At 34.9% G+C, this 18,332-nt stretch overlaps 1 protein-coding gene across 2 annotated transcripts; it reads right to left on the bottom strand.

Annotated features, from left to right (window-relative positions):
* Positions 1–1,981: 1,981 nt before the first annotated feature.
* Positions 1,982–15,880, bottom strand: LOC125650437 (placenta-specific gene 8 protein-like). 2 transcript variants are annotated; one of them, XM_048878758.2, is made up of 5 exons: positions 15,576–15,855; positions 9,996–10,211; positions 8,734–8,870; positions 3,288–3,419; positions 1,982–2,223 (listed from the first exon to the last, which is right to left on the bottom strand). In XM_048878758.2, the coding sequence occupies exons 1-4, from the start codon at positions 15,586–15,588 to the stop codon at positions 3,327–3,329; spliced, it is 459 nt and encodes a 152-aa protein (XP_048734715.1). In that variant the 5' UTR covers positions 15,589–15,855; the 3' UTR covers positions 1,982–2,223; positions 3,288–3,326. The 2 variants fall into 2 exon arrangements, with proteins under 2 accessions (XP_048734715.1, XP_048734705.1); XM_048878748.2 differs by having other exon boundaries at positions 1,982–3,419; positions 15,576–15,880.
* Between the last annotated feature and the right edge of the window lie 2,452 nt (positions 15,881–18,332).

The following is an 18,332-nucleotide window of genomic DNA, read 5'->3' as shown; positions in this document are numbered from 1 at the left end:
TGAGTGATAGTGACATCTTTAACATATGACACAGATTTGCTATTAATAGTGAGTAATAGTGACATCTTTAACATGATAGGTGAAGATAACGAACAGTGATCAATCTCATAGTTGTGCAAACACGGACCCCTGGACACACCAGAGGTGGGATCAGGTGCCTAGGAGGAGTAAGCATCCCCTGTCGACCGGTCACACCAACCGTGAGCCGTATATCCTGATCAGGTAAACAGAGTTATCCGTGGTCAAAATCAGTGTGCCAAGAACGGCCTAGCAATCGGTATGAAAAACATCACACAGCATTTGACCCAATGATAGGTTGTATTGACGAACTAGATCCTTATAACGACCATAGAATTTGCGAAATGCTTACTTCAATCGAGACTGTTGAAACCCCTGTACCATCAACTTGTTTGTCAGTAGCTTGTCTCGATTTAAAAACTGACCATTCGCAGAACAAGCTCTTGCGTATCGAATCAGATGAGAGATATAAACACCATTTGCAGGTGATAATGGAATATTGCTACATAAATATGGGAAGTTGACGATGGAGAAGCTGAAATTGTCATACAGTTGAGTTGTAAGTTTGCCGTTAATGTCTACTTTCAATAAAATATCTAAGTATAAAGCAGAAGTGGACGACTCTGTGATATCTTTTATTTCGAGCTCACAGGAATATATCGAATCGACATATGAATTAAAAGTTATTATTGATAATAGACAAAACGTCGTCGATATATCTAATTGTCGAATTGAAGGCCACAGGAAGAGATTTTTTCTTCTCATGTAGAAGTTTTTGAATAAATTCTGCTTCAGATGAATATAGAAACAGGTCAGCTAACAAAGGAGCACAATTCGTGCCCATGGGAATTCCAACAGACTGTTGGAAGATCTGATCACCAAAGATCACGAAGATATTGTCAATAAGGAACTCTAGCATATCTTTTATTTCAACTTCAGAGTACTTGTGCGTGAAATCAGAGTGGTGTTTAACAAGGTATTTTTTTGGATGACTGATCACTGGATATGAATATTTCCTTTTTCCATTTTTGTTGAAGAAGCAACTGTCTATGATGTCAAAAAGTCTAGTCTTTAATTTATCGTGAGGAATGGTCATGCAAAATGTTGAAAAGTCATAGGTTTTGATGTTATTGATTTAGAAAAAGTTTTGCGATTTAAAGTTTACTAAAAGTTCTTTAGAATTTTTTAGAATCCACATTTGATTAACACCACTTCTGGCATATGTAATCGCACAGTAAGTTTGAAGTTTCTCCTTCACTAGCTGTTAATATTTTCGTGAGGAGCAAAGATAGGGGGTTGGTAGAGCACTTACTGGATCCAGCAATTTATCTTATACAGATTTGTTATTAATAGTGAGTGACAGTGACATCTTTAACATCTGACACAGATTTGTTATTAATAGTGACAGTGACATCTTTAACTTCTGACACAGATTTGTTATCAATAGTGACATCTTTAACATCTGACACAGATTTGTTATTAATAGTGACAGTGACATCTTTAACATCTGACACAGATTTGCTATTAATACTGAGTGATAGTGACACCTTTAACATCTGACATAGATTTGTTATTAATAGTGATAGTGACAGCTTTAACATCTGAGGACCGTCCGCAATGACTTGGCTCGTACAGTACTTTTTTCATAAACAGATGTGAACTTCAGTGAACTGTGAACTAATCACGAACATAAGCTTCTTAATGATTTAGATTACTCATGTGTGACTCTATGAAATCATACTAGATGATGTGAATATTTAAAGAATATCTTATTTTTGTATTTGTTTTAAGAAAAAAATTAACCATGGACATATTGCATGCGATTTTGCGATGAAGAAGAGTTTCAGAAATTTGTCCTTGTCAACACCCCTCCCCCCAAAGAATTCAAGCACTGGGTAGGAATAAGGCGGACAAGTATTAAAATCGTTCCATCGGCGAGGACAAGCTACAACAAATGCGATAATTGAGTCGTGTTATTTTATTGAAAAGTATATTTACCACTGGTGTCACATATGCAGTAAAACAGCCATTTAATAACTCTTATAAGTCAAACATAACTGTCTAAGTCTTCCTTATATATGTAAATGTTCTATCCAGGTGGTGCTTGTCAAAAGTCAATCCTAGGTAAGAATTAAAAATATCACTGCACTTTATAGTGTAGATTTCTGTTGACTTGTGAATAGACATCATGTCATATCTTACAATCTGTAGAAACAATTCATTGAATATGAAAATAGCATTAAAAATTTGAAAAATACTTCTAGTTTACACGATGGCACGAAAGCCTATTAGTATCATATAAACTATAAATTCACATTCCACTATTTCATAATTACAAGAAAAGATCTCGTAATTACGAAAAAAGATCTTGAAATTACGAGAAAAGATCCTATAATTACGATAAAAGATCTCGTTTACTAAAAGAAAATATTCTAGAAATTAGAAGGAAAAATATGTACATGTATATAAAGCTGAGTTGCACAACTTATGAATAGTCTTGGAAGCGTTCGATGTGGAAAACGGAAAAAGATGTCCTACGTGAATAATTTTATTGAAACGTTATTTTGGAATGTTTTAATAAGATGAAAAGATACTCAACAAGTTTTTATTTCCTTCCATGTTGCTTGATCAACACATTGAAATTATCAGTGTGCACACCGGAACTACAAGAGTCTTGAACTTTTGTACACGCCACATTAAGCATTATGATGGTTTAACTTTTTCATAAGTTTATATTATCGTGAAACTTGTAACAGTTAATTAATCTATGGTGAATCTTACAATAATGAAATAATAAATCATCGTTTTCTTTCCTTTGCACTTTAAATACATAAATAAACATTCACTCAGTACGTTCTAGTTGGCATGTTTCGATCGAAAAATGATTTCTTATATTCAAAACAGCATTTAAAAAACTACGAAGGACGAAGGAAAGAGAAAAGAACTTTTATATAAAAAGGTATGAGTAACCAATATCTATATATTTTCTCGTAATTACGAGATAATTTTCCTCGCGAATTCGAGATAATTATCTCGTATTTACGATATTTTTCTTGTAATTTTGAGATAATTATTTCGCAATTACGAGATCTTTATTCGTAACTACAAGATCTTTTCTGGTAATTAAGAGTTAATTATCTCGTAATTACCAGATAATAGAATGTGATTTTTTTTTTTTTACATGATACTAATAGACTTTCGTACGATGGACAGTAATACATGAGACTGAAATATTCTGTAGCCATCTGTTGAAACAAAATCATGAATACTTGTAGATCTAGATGATATATAGGTGAAATGTTTCGGTGTCATAGGCCTATACTATCGAGTTCTTTGCTCATTTGGCAAACTGCACATGGCTCACAACACAGGGTGGTGCAGAAGTCTTTTACCAATGATCCCTGAAAAAGAAACATATGCAGCTGGTGTGTTTCTTCTATACAAGTATAACACGATAATTCAATGCATAGCTCATTGTAAAATTATATTCGCGGGTCAAAGTTTCGTTTCTATATGCAAGTTCACGTTTTCTACTCGAGGGGATTTCGCGATGGCTTCATTTTTGCAGCGTACTAGAGTGATAACAGGTCATTGCAACAAAATAATTTCATAGAAAAAACTGTTACTGACGAAAATGAAGTAGTTCATTTTGATAAAGACATTGATATGAAAAATACGTCTATATTGCTTTGAATATTTCTGCAGGTCGCATTTAACTTGCAATATTTTCAATATATCATTAAGGTATCACACCGGTAATTGTCCAATCAAAATGAATTTAGTCAATTGTATTTCCATATATTTAAAGAAATATTTTTTCCTTGCGCGATTTTTCTCATTTCCTCTTCTTCTTTTCTCTTAATTTTTGCACCCCTGATTAGGAAATCTTGTGTAATTTGTAGAAATAACCAAGTGTATACAAAGGAACTATTTGCTGTTGGTAGCTGAGGTTACTTCCTGAGGTGTACTCCGGCTGTTTACACACATGTGAAAAACACGTGGATTTGAGGGAAGTCTTGTTTGCGGGTAATTTATTTTCGAAAATGCCGCGTAGGGTGGTGTTTTTCTGGTGTCGGCAGACGAGATAGGTAACATAGAACGTTTCTGACTGCGTTATTCGGCATCAATTCTGTAAACTGATTTTTAATGAATTTTTTTCCTCTATAGTAATATATAGTGAAAATAATTACCGGTGTGATACCTTAAATACGCTGGTTTCGAGATACGTCCGAGTTATTTCCCTTTGGAGAACTCTCGTACATAGTAAGGTGCGAAACAATTTGTTTACATGCAAATGTGACATTGTTGTTTATGATTCCACTTTAGTAAAACATTTCTTTCGATAGTATTTTGTATTTTCTACATTAACATATTTAAAGAGAAGCCACTTTTATTACATTTTATCATCTTCCTCACTGACGGTAGGTCCACACTGTCCCACTTGGGCATTCAAAGTTCCACTAAATGCATCTCCGATACAGAAGAGTTCTCATCTTGAAAATGGCTCATTTACTATCAACTATTATCACCGACTTGTTGCTATGACCAGTCGCGGTAGCCTAGTGATTAGGGCGTTCACGTCACAACCAAAAGCTCCCAGGTTCGATTCTCGACATCAGCGTCGCATCATTCTCAATGTGTGCGAATGCCCTAGTTGGAGCCCGGTACATTATTGGACGAAATAATAAATCAGTGGTAAATCAGGACCGATAACAAATAAAAATATATGATATAAATGTCTAGTATAAACTATGTAGACCCATGGTAAATCAGGGCCGATAACAAATAGAAACATATGAAATAAATGTCAAAATAGCTGTGATATAGTGAAAGTACAGACGGTTTTACAATTTTCAGTAAATTGCAGCTATTACGGAATTCATTTTATGAATTGGGGTAAGAAATCTAATGCTGCACATTCTATGAAATAGCTTGTTGCAATACTCAAACATTCTGTTTAGTCGTATAGTGCCAGGGCCCAGATAAAAGTCGACCAAAAAATAATGGCCATTTTCCCGAATTTATTTCTGCATATCTTTGGAAGTATACGGAATTTCGGGATGAACTTTGGTAGTAATGTAAATTGATTATGTATGAATTTATCAGAATACACAGTAGAATTTTATATCATTTGGTTTATTTTTCTTACATCGCCTAACTTGCGTACCTTATATTTAGAGTTCTATACCTTTACTCTTAAATAGTAAATTTGACTCCAAGCGATGCAATTCCCTGTGGAAAGAATGCGAAAATTGGGTTATACAAGAGACCTTTCAGTCACAATGCTTGCTCGAGTAACGGCCTTTTGGGTGACGTAAATAGAACCATTATATCACTGAAAAATGCTTCTACAAGAAGGAACATTCTTATCAAGTGAATGGAATTGCATACAAACATGTGGAAAAAGTGTCGTGCAATCAACTATCATGGCAACCATGTTGAAATCACGACAGCTCAATTACACGACAAGGAGTCCAACTTTTAATTTTTTTCCTGTAGTATGTACATATGTATTTAATCCCGAACACTAATTTATTTTTTTCAAATCCAAATGGAAGCATTTTCATGTACAGCAGATTCCAGTTCATCCAGAGTCAGAGTGGGACCATGACTGAGATTGTACATGAATTGCATGGGAAATACAATTGCTTAGGTGAGCGATGTGGCCCTCAAGTTTCTACATTTGATTTCCTAGGCATATCCAATTTCGGTCGCTAAATACGAGTCAAGAGAGTAGTATTAATTAATTGGGTTTTCAATTTACTTAGAATTTGCGATATTATGACCACATTTCAGAGGTAAAGATGAGAGTTGGGTGGAGCGGTCTTGAAGTCTCTAATGCCGAACCACATCGATGTTTCCTGTCACGAGTTTGCACTCATTAACATATGACAATTATAAGCGTCCCCATCCGACAGACTACAAATAACAAGAGGCCCATGGGCCACATCGCTCACCTGAGTCACCTTGGCCCATATCTGAAGACTTTCCATATATATTTGCATGTAAAACCTTGGTCCCTATCATGGCCCAAACTACCCTTTGTAAACTTGAATCTACACTATGTCAGAAAGCTTTCATGTAAATGTCAACTTCTTTGGCCCAATGGTTCTTTTAAAGCTTTTTTCTATATTTGTATGTAAAACTTTGACCCCCCCCACTTGTGGCCCCATCCTACCCCCCGGGGACCATGATTTGAACAAACTTGAATCTGCACTATGTCAGAAAGTTTTCTTGTAAATATCAGCTTTTCTGACTCAGTGGTTATTGAGAAAAAGATTTTAACTATATATTTGTATGTAAAACTTTGATACCCCTTGTGGCCCCATCCTACCCCCGGAGCCCATGATTTGAAGAAACTTGAATCTGCACTATGTCAGAAAGTTTTCATGTAAAAATCAGCTTTTCTGGCTCAGTGGTTCTTGAGAAGAAGATTTTTCCTACATATTTGTATGTAAAACTTTGATCCCCTATTGTGGCCCCATCCAACCCCCGGAGCCCATGATTTGAACAAACTTGAATCTGCATTATGTCAGGAATATTTCATGTAAATCTCAGCTTTTCTGGCTTAGTGGTTCTTGAGAAGAAGATTTTTAAAGTTTTTCCCTATATATTTGTGTGTAAAACTTTGATCCACCCCTTGGGGCCCCATCTTATCCCCGGGGGCCATGATTTGAACAAACTTGAATCTGCACTATGTCAGAAAGTTTTCATGTAAAAATCAGCTTTTCTGGCTTAGTGGTTCTTGAGAAGAAGATTTTTAAAGATGTTCCCTATATATTTGTATGTAAAACTTTGATCCCCCCCTTGGGGCCCCATCTTATCCCCGGGGGCCATGATTTGAACAAACTTGAATCTGCACTATGTCAGGAAGCTTTCATGTAAATCTCAGCTTTTCTGGCTTAGTGGTTCTTGAGAAGAAGATTTTTAAAGTTTTTCCCTATATATTTGTGTGTAAAACTTTGATCCACCCCTTGGGGCCCCATCTCATCCCCGGGGGCCATGATTTGAACAAACTTGAATCTGCACTATGTCAGAAAGTTTTCATGTAAAAATCAGCTTTTCTGGCTTAGTGGTTCTTGAGAAGAAGATTTTTAAAGATTTTCCCTATATATTTGTATGTAAAACTTTGATCCCCTATTGTGGCCCCATCCAACCCCAGGGGCCCATGATTTGAACAAACTTGAATCTGCATTATGTCAGGAAGCTTTCGTGTAAATCTCAGTTTTTCTGGCTTAGTGGTTCTTGAGAAGAAGATTTTTAAAGTTTTTCCCTATAGATTTGTATGTAAAACTTTGATCCCCCCTTGTGGCCCCATCCTACCACCGGGGGCCATGATTTGAACAAACTTGAATCTGCAATATGTCAGGAAGCTTTCAGGTAAATTTCAGCTCTTCTGGCCCAGTGGTTCTTGAGAAGAAGATTTTGAAATGACCCCACCCTATTTTTGCATTTTTGTGATTATCTCCCCTTTGAAAGGGACATGACCCTTCATTTGAACAAACTTGAAAGCCCTTCACCCAAGGATGCTTTTGGCCAAGTTAGGTTGAAATTGGCCCAGTGGTTCTGGAGAAGAAGTCGAAAATGTGAAAAGTTTACAGACAGACGGACAGACAGACAGACGGACGCCGGACAAAATGTGATCAGAATAGCTCACTTGAACCTTCGGTTCAGGTGAGCTAAAAACGAGAGATCCATGGGCCACATCACTCGTCTGAGCAGTCGTATTTTCTCATATAAAACATCAAATCTAAATTATGCCCCCATCGGATGAAAATGAAGACTCGGCAAGGATGCATGCACAATGATTTGACATACTGTACCGTTATGGTTCTTGAGAAGACGATTTTCAGATAATTTTTCAGATGAGTTCCATTGTAAAACACCTTACAGTGACCCCGCCTAAACAAACTGGCGTATTCAGTAAAATTGTACAATTGTGAATTTTGAGAAGATTAAGAGTTTCAAAGTGAAGATAACGAACAGTGATAAATCTCATAAATCCCATTAAGAAGTGGGACAAACACGGACAAAGATGGGATCAAGTGTCTAGGAGGACTAACCATCCCATGCATTCCTATGTTGGGCCCGGTGGTCATGATGTGAAGAAATTTTGAATCATACTACAAAAGTAAAGCTTGCAAATCTAATTTGAAAACAATTGTTTCTACATATTCGTGAGAACAACTTTGAAATTTCAATGATTGTCCCTACACATTCCTATTGCAGACATGCCCTGGTAATAAAACACTTGAATGAACAATACATTGTACATGGGGATGCTTCAATATGAATTCGAGAAAATGGACTGGAAGGGATAAGTTTGTTCAAAGTATCAGCTTACACGCAAACCCCGATGATAGGTAAATGTCAAAATATTCAGTCAACCTTTTCAATACTTTTTTTTTTAAACCAAAGACATTGTTTTCATCCATTCTCATTGAGTAAATAGATGTGATATCACAATTCCTACTTTATTCCTTTATAAAAATTGACATTACAGTTTAGTGAAAGTAACCATTGGACTTTAACAGTGCGGACATATTAAAGCCCGGAAACTATCGGGAAATTATCGAAGTATACCATTGTCTCTAGTCGTTCAAGCTTGTTTGATACCTGTATTTCATTAATCATCAAAAAGCAAGGGAAATGTTGAGCGGAAACTTGGAAATTTTGACTGTGCTATAGCAAATCTACTCAGCGACTGAATCAAACCTTAATGCCGAACAATGTCCTGACTTTGATACGTAGAGCGAATACGGCACAGGGAATCAAGGCCATAAAGGGCGTTTCTCCGAGACGTGTCGCTATAATGTACTTCAAATAAGGCCAACAACAAAAGTAACAGCAACCTAAAGTAGAGAGAGAGAAAAATACAGAGCGATGATTGAATGTGACTGAATTAAAGAACAGATATACATGTACACTCAAGGATGGAAAGTTTTCGTTAATGGCGATCGTTATATTAGTGTCAGTCAGACGGGTTCTATGGTGCCGTAGATCAGCTCCTAGAACTGACCGGTGAAAATACCTTTCAGGGAATAAAGATCCTGGATTGACGTCCTCAAGGTGTGAAGACATTTAAGGAGGGAGTGGCGGACGGGGCAGATCGACAGACCAGTGAGCCCAGTTGGTAGAGCACCTGACTAGAGATTAAGGGGGCCCCAGGTTCTAATCTCAATCTGGTCCGCTGCATTTCTTTATGAGTCGGTGATGTAACATTTTTAAAATACATATCTTCTTCTAATCTTATCAATTCGGTAAAAATATTTTAGGTATTTAGAAATTTCCGGAAGTTATACTGAAGTTGGTGTTATCGCTCTTATATTTTTACTCAATGTCTGCTGCTTTCAAAATGTTTAGAAGAGGTATAGAGTTGTCTGGTGACACGAAAAATTTATATCGTTAAATCATATCTACAATGTTAGGAATTAATCTCGCAACAGTTCAAAAGTTTTTAAAACGATTTCGACTCGGGGAATTCTGTGGAAAATAAGCAGTGAAGTGGACGACCTACAAAGAGTAGTGACAGTGGAGACAGACAACTGATGCAGCTAGTGAAGACAGAACGTAGAAAGAATTTGAAAGACACAACAAACCTTTAAAATAAGAAATAAAACTATGAAAATTAGTGAATTGACTGACGTGAAGACTGAAGGTCGATTACAGAAGGTGGATCAAATCTAAGGATGACCTAATTAGCGAATCGACGCTCAAATGGGTGTCTGTTGAACCTACCGGTACATAAAATCTTTGTATTCAAGATTTCAGTGTGATTTGAGAGGAAATGGTTCTATCAAAAATACTAAGGTAAGATTTGTTAACTTTCTTACAAATACAATTGTTTTATTATGTTTCTTTTTCAGAAACACACCTGTTTTGGATATGACGTTGACCATTTCCGCGGAAAAAACTTTTGCCCCTCGAGTGTACATATCATTAATAACAAATAATTCAGAGACATAAATGTAACTCACAATGTCGTCTTTCGTCACTTTTACATTGACATAGTCCATCTGCCCAGTCCCTTTCACAATGCGCGTCATCAAATGTCGATTTCCCCGCCGTTATCGCTTTTGCTCGGCTTCCGGTTTCCATGCGTGAAGTCTTGCGCGGTTGTGTTGTTATAACGGAGTCTGTATCGTCGCTTGCAGTGAATGAGCCACCTGTCATTATCACGTTCTCTTTTTGAGCTGAAAAAAGGGACTATCAATGACATATGTTATCCTTATGTTCTATGTCCATTACTGCTATGAATCTATAGCCTGACTCATCTTATTGCCGGAAACCTGCTGTCAAAACTGTTATAGAAATCTAACGGCATTAAATCGGTGTTGTAACATGCCCCTTGAACTAACAGGAGAAAATGTTTGTCGGAGAGAGTCTGCTTGGAATATATATATATATATATATATATATATATATATATATATATATCAGATAGTAGTGCTACATGTATGTCATTAAGCAGGTAGTGACTGTTCCACTGCCAGACAGTCGACATTAAATGTGAAAGTCACAGGTCTTCAATTAATTCACATGAGAGATACAGCATTTCACCCTTGGTGGTACTAGTACACCTTGCATTATGAAAATGTCTAAACGTGCTGAATGGGGAATAATGCATACAAACTTTGATGCTTTGTGACAAATACTGCATTTTGTCTTAGTTTTCTGAATAGAAATAACTGGGGGAGTGAAGTTGGATTTCTGCAAGAAACTGCGGTTACTTCATCAGACACCCACCTCCTCTGTATTCAAGAGACTACGGTTACTTCACCAGACACCCCCTCTGTATCCACGGATACATCCTGTTTAGGGATCCTTACCTAATGTCTGGACAGTATCAACATGGGATGAAACGTACGTGTACTTTTATCGTGTGATGCAGAATTTCACTTCTACATATAATACACAATTTGCACTCTCTTTTAATGCCTTTTATTTAAAGAATAGATATGCAATTAAACTAGATTATTGAAGGAAAACTTACACATCATTATATAAGATATGAAAAAAGTGTTGAAAATGCGAAATAAAAAATATAAATAAAAGTGGCGTGAGGCGGATTCGAACCATGGAAATAAGCACAGCGTATACTGCCAGCGGTGCAGCTTATTGAGTGGTACTCAAGCACAAGTAATACCCGTGCAAATATGAACCAGGTTTTCAAAAAACCGTTCCCCTAACTTTTTGTCGGTTTTCCTTGAAAGTCGACCCAAATGCAGGGATGCTCCTAAAAATACTAATGTAAATTGTTCTTAAGATTGTAACTTATCAAAATATTAACAACAACAAGGGCCCTTTGGGTAGTTGTCACGGAATACTTTCATATCGTCTAGAAAAGATGTATTTATATTTGTATAACTTTGTTCTCATATATTTATATAACCTTGTATTTCTCTTCGTTTTTTTCTTCTTCTACATCCTGCGAGATGTATATACACTTTTTTCTATCGTTTGGTCTATTTGTTATATGTTATAGTGATAGGTCTGGGAAATAAAAATGTGATTAAAAAATTTAAAAAAATATATTAACAACAGAAAATCTTAGGGGCAGGACCCCCTTGAAGGACTTCAAAGACAAAATACATGTCGAAATCGTTGCTTAAATGGGGAAAGTGCTTTTTAGGCCAACTTTCAAGGTTAATTTCAACATTGTAGATAATGAATTATAGGTTTGACATGAAAATTTGAAAAATTCTTATATATGTACTACAGAAAATAACTTTTAAAAAGCTTAAAATAAGAATGTGACTTTTTCCCGAAAAAAATTCTCCCTATAGATCTTTTCATTTGATACTCTGAATTGATCCTTTGATCTGCACTACCTAAGGATGGTTGCATATTTTACAATATGACTAATACTGGCTCTGCTGCTCTTGAAAGCAGGAATTTTAAACAGTTTATCCTCTATATTCTTATGTAAAACTTTGATCCCCTATTGAGGCCCCATCCTAACTTCCTCTTGGGACCATAATTTGGACAGACTTAATTTCACACTACCTGGGGATGCTTGGATATTAATAAGATTTATGAAGGCTCTGCTGTTCTTGAGAAAAATATTTTTCTGTATATCCCCATGTAAACGTTATCATGGCCCACGCTAACTTAGGATTTAAATCCCCATGTAAACGTTACCATGGCCCACGCTAACTTAGGATTTAAACAATTTCGAATCTACACATCCATAAAGCTTTCACATGAGTTTTGTCTTGTCTGGTCTAGTGGTTCTCGAGAAGTGGAGTTTTCAAAAGTTAACATCTAATTTTCAATTTTTCTCAATTATCTCCCCTTTGAAAAGTGTTTTGAATATAACTGCTTATTTGCTTCGATTTATTATCATTATTATTATTATAAGAATGCTTGTTTGTTTTCACTATAACATGTATAAGTTTTGTTTGATTTGGCTATGATAATACTTATTTGTTTTGAGAATGATTGTTAGTTTTGACCTGAAGAATGAGAATGGTTGTTTATTTTGACCATAAGAATGCGTGTTGGATTTGACTATAAGAATGCTTGTTACTTTTGAGAATGCTTGTAAATTTTTGAGATTATTTGTTTGTTTCGAGATTGCTTGTTTGTTTTAACTGTAAGACTGCTTATTTGTTTTTAACTATAAGATGATTGTTTATTTTACCGTAACTATAAGACTGTTTGTTTATTTTACCGTAACTATAAGACTGCTTGTTTATTTTACCGTAACTATAAGACTGCTTGATTATTTTGACTATAAGACTGCTTGTTTGTTTTAACTATAAGACTGCTTGTTTGTTTTAACTATAAGACTGCTTGTTTATTTTAACTATAATATTGCTTGTTTGTTTGATCTATAATACTGCTTTTTCTGTTTTAACTTTGAGACTGCTTGTTTGTTTTAACTATAAGACTGCTTGTTTATTTTAACTATAATATTGCTTGTTTGTTTTATCTATAATACTGCTTTTTCTGTTTTAACTATGAGACTGCTTGTTTATTTGAATTAAAGATTGCTTGTTTGTTTTACCGTAACTATAGGACTGCTTGTTTATTTTGACTATAAGATTGCTTGTTTGTTTTAACTATAAGACTGCTTGTTCATTTTGACTATAAGACTGCTTGTTTGTTTTAACTATGAGACTGCTTGTTTATTTTGACTATGAGATTGCTTATTTGTTTTAACTATAAGACTGTTTGTTTATTTGTTTGTTTTAACAATAAGACTGCTTGTTTTGCCGTAACTATAGGACTGCTTGTTTATTTTGACTATAAGATTGTTTGTTTGTTTTATCTATAAGACTGCTTGTTTATTTTGACTATGACACAGCTTGTCTGTTTGAACTATAAGACTGCTTGTTTCTTTTAACTATAAGACTGCTTGTTTGTTTTAACTATAAGACTGCTTGTTTATTTTAACTATAATATTGCTTGTTTGTTTTATCTATAATACTGCTTTTTCTGTTTTAACTATGAGACTGCTTGTTTATTTTGACTATGAGACATCTTGTCTGTTTGAACTATAAGATTGCTTGTCTGTTTGAACTATAAGATTGCTTGTTTGTTTTAACTATGAGACTACTTGTTTGTTTTAACTATGAGACTACTTGTTTGTTTTAACTATGAGACTACTTGTTTGTTTTAACTATAAGACTGCTTGTTTGTTTTAACTATAATATTGCTTGTTTGTTTTATCTATAATACTGCTTTTTCTGTTTTAACTATGAGACTGCTTGTTTATTTTGACTATGAGACATCTTGTCTGTTTGAACTATAAGATTGCTTGTTTGTTTTAACTTTGAGAGTGCTTGTTTGTTTTAACTATGAGACTGCTTGTTTATTTTGACTATGAGACATCTTGTCTGTTTGAACTATAAGATTGCTTGTTTGTTTTAACTTTGAGACTGCTTGTTTGTTTTAACTATGAGACTGCTTGTTTATTTTGACTATGAGACATCTTGTCTGTTTGAACTATAAGATTGCTTGTTTGTTTTAACTTTGAGACTGCTTGTTTGTTTTAACTATGAGACTGCTTGTTTATTTTGACTATGAGACATCTTGTCTGTTTGAACTATAATATTGCTTGTTTGTTTTATCTATAAGATTGCTTGTTTGTTTAAACTATGAGACTGCTTGTTTATTTTGACTATGAGACATCTTGTTTGTTTTAACTATAAGACTGCTTATTTGTTTTAACTATAAGACTGCTTGTTTGTTTTAACTATGAGACTACTTGTTTGTTTTAACTATAAGACTGCTTGTTTGTTTTAACTATAATACTGCTTTTTCTGTTTTAACTATGAGACTACTTGTTTATTTTGACTATGAGACATCTTGTCTGTTTGAACTATAAGATTGCTTGTTTGTTTTAACTTTGAGACTGCTTGTTTGTTTTAACTATGAGACTACTTGTTTGTTTTAACTATGAGACTACTTGTTTGTTTTAACTTTGAGACTGCTTGTTTGTTTTACCGTAACTATAGGACTGCTTGTTTATTTTGACTATGAGAATGTTTGCTTGCATTCACTTTTTGAATGTTTGATCACTCTATATTACAATACTACACATGAATCTTAAACAATGCATATATGTTAGGGGAGTTGTTTGTTCAGCATTGTCTGTAAATATGTACGAGCTGTTGGTAATTGGTTTTGGTATTCATTATACGATCATGTATTACATCACCCTACTAAGCCTTTGTTAGAATGCCTTGACTTATGTCAATTCATCTGTCAATATTACTCACTGTGCAACAGCATATAGCACCACCAGAATTCTATGTATTCATATCACTGTGTAACAGGATAGAGCACCACCACAATTCTATGTATTTATATCAATGTGTTAAAGGATATAGCACCACCAGAATTCTATGTATTCATATCACTGTGTTAAAGGATATAGCACCACCACAATTCTATGTATTTATATCACGTGTTAAAGGATAGAGCACCACCAGAATTCTATGTATTTACATGTATATCTATCATTGACGTTCAACGTTTGCCTACTGTATAAAACATCAGAAAGTAGTTGTCACTTGACAACAAAAACTCGCTTCAATGTTTCAGTATTTTAGATTCTAATACTGGTAGAAAGCACACTGAGATTATACATAACTCAAGTAATATTCGGACTACTGTCAAAATTGTGAAAATAGTTATTGGTCAATATACCTTTATTTTCTTGCATATTAGCGCCTTAATATCCCAATTTCTCCCAGCCAGACCAGGCTGAGGGGTTATAAAACTTGGACGATATAACTTTTCATCTCAGTCTCACATTTATAAAAGGAACAAAAATTGAAAAGGTGAGACTTAGATCAAAAGGAAGCTCATTTGAGTTTTATCGACTTCCATTAGAATATAAAGGTTACGTTATCTTCTTCCAGAGAATGCATTGGTAGATACACAAGGATGTATAGTTCTTGACACAGGTTCATGATCAGAACTGGTCATGTGTTAGTAATTGTCCACGGCGCAGCATACCGTTAGAAAACAAGAATCCTAATATAATATACGAGGTTTCCTAACTAGCATATAAATAGAAACTCGTATCTACAAGGAACAAAACTTACGATCTGTTTCCATTGTTTTTCCTGTCAATTAAAGCTGGGCCAACGTTGAAATCCTTCGAAATTTGGTTGGTAGCAGACGATCGGTGAATCACGTAACTAAACTGCCGCTGAACCTAGAAGATAATCTATCGTTTCTGACGCGTGTGTTAGTCTAACAATGATGCATCTAAATATTCTGGAATTCGCTTACACAAAGCTGACTTTTTGGACAAATATTTCTGCACAAAGTTGTTGAAGAACACCAACCGTTGGGTCAACAAAATGATCAGTTTGAAGAACATCTGTTTAGAACACTATGTACAAACTTCGGGGAGGAATGCCACGCATATTTGTAGCACTCGGGGGAATTTCTCTCATTACTTGCTAAAATTGTTACTTCACAGCTGACCTAAAAATAATAAATGTAAATTTCGTATTTTATCAGACCATACTCTCTCTCTCTCTCTCTCTCTCTCTCTCTCTCTCTCTCTTGTAGGAAAAAATTCATAAAGTAGATAATTTACGAGCAACATCTTCTTTCATTAAATTGATAATGAATAAATATAAAAGTCCCATTATGTTTAAAACTTAACTTTCAGTACTTCAGTAACAATGCAGTTTAGGATCCTCCTATATACAGCTAGGACTCAATTTACAAATACTGCAGTCAGAGCGAAATCAAAGGCAGTCACACAACATACATGTACACCTTTCTGAAGTGCAGCGGTGTACCTGTGCTTAACAATGAAGAATAAGAAGGAAAATGCTAGAGTGGTTCTGCAAAGCCTGGATCCAGGGAGATACGATTTTCATGTCCTCACCAGTCACATGACCAGTAATCTGTGAGATTAATACAACTACCCGACGATGGCAATATTCATCGAGCCAGAACAGGGTGAGATAAATGGGAACTTAATCATTGTATTCACCTGATGGAAAGACTGTTATTCTAATGATTAAACTATTAATAGAATTTGAAATCCCAACCGTTTCTGATATATTAAAAGTGAAAACATTATATTTGTATTGTCAATCTCAACACACAATGTAGTCCTACTTTGCGCAGCTGATAAATGTAATTCTTTGGATGTCAAATGTCAGGAACACAAATACAGCGCCCCCACCCCCACCCGTAGCTTTTCTACCAGAAAGTGGCTATATAGTAAATTTACCCAATGGGAAAAAGCTACTACATGTATATAGTAGAATTGTCTCCATAGTAAGGGTTCCCAGTCCCGTTAGTGTCTGAAATTTAAAACTAGATGTGTCGACACGACACGAATACCCCCGCCTGCAGTAAAGTAAAATGTAGGAAATCCATGAAGTATAGCATTGAATGTGGTATTCAGATTGTATGCTACACGCATTTAGCAACAACAATCCTTTATATGTTTTAACATCCCTAGAATAAATACAATAATCTTTCTTCGTTAAAAGGGTACAATTCCATAAAAAAAAAACAACGAACTGGAACAAATCTGTAACTCATCAATGTAGGCCTACATCTGCTTACAAAAAATCAATTCCATATCCCAAGGCGTATAGAAAAAAGTCCGGAAAACTGGGTGTTGCAGAAGGACAGAAGGACTGACAAGGGTAAACTATATGCCCCGACCACTTTGTGACGAGGGCATAATGAAAATTATGGAGCCAATCGGGCTTTGAGACAACTAATACCGTAAATTTTACCAATTTACGTTATTCACAACAATTGATGTTATTGTTACATAGATACAACGGAAAAGGGTTGAACGTAAAGGTCACCAAATTATGCACAGTGTATTACATATGTATATGAACTATTTTATAGTCTTTTTGAGTTTATGCAATGGAACTTAAAAGTAACGTCTCTTTTTAACGAAAAGTTTTGAGATTTGAAAATAAAAAGTCATGTCACAAATAAGTCTTTCCCTTCTTTTTCTGTCCTTCAGCGAGGGGGGGGGGTATTATCTGAATTATCTTGTTTCATTTGTTACATTGGATTACTGAGAAAACATTTTCACTTTTTTATTTATGTCATGAATCGTATGATAAAATTATACAAATGAATTCATGCCCTATTTTTTTAAAGTATGATCGCATGACTTATCTTATTGTATTACAAGCTAGGCCTGTCTTATTTCTAACTGAATAATTTCAAACTTAGGCGTAATCATTTAGTTTTAGAGGTAATAATAAAAGTAAAAAAACAGATCTTACGTTGATTTTCATGAATATTTAAATATAATACAGTAACAACATCGGAATCGTTTACGGAAAATAACACACTTCTCAATATACATCTAACTGAACAGGATAACCAGCAATGGGTTGATTTCACATTCATAAGAATTGATAACATCTCTTTTTATATATTGATAGTTTTTTGTCCTCTTTGGGTGTGTGTGTCTTTTTGTCCTTTAAGGGGATCCTGCTATCTGTTAGAGTAATTTGGTTATAATAGGGGAGGAGTCTCACTATATAGCCATTTTCCATGGGGCAATCCTGTTATATAACCAGGTTTCAGAAGGGGGGAGGATGCTATTCAGTCAGTTCTTTAGGGAGAAAAGCTATTATAAATACCATAAACACTATTATCAGTTTTATGCTACCAAAACTGAGCATGTCTTGAAATGAAGTAAGCAAATGGTTGTATGTTTTAGACATCGGCATTTGAAGCTAAACAGTTGAAAACTCATAACTACATAATATGTTTAACAGCATCGGTTTTCCCCGTCAGAAATACACCATTTGATATCCTACAAGGTTGTCCTTTATAAACCACTTCATATGTTAAGT

This window comes from Ostrea edulis, chromosome 1 (genome assembly GCF_947568905.1).
Source record: "Ostrea edulis chromosome 1, xbOstEdul1.1, whole genome shotgun sequence".
NCBI classification, from domain to species: Eukaryota; Metazoa; Mollusca; class Bivalvia; order Ostreida; family Ostreidae; genus Ostrea; species Ostrea edulis.
The sequence above is the reverse complement of the archived record's forward strand: the minus strand, read 5'-3'. Positions and strand labels throughout refer to the sequence as shown.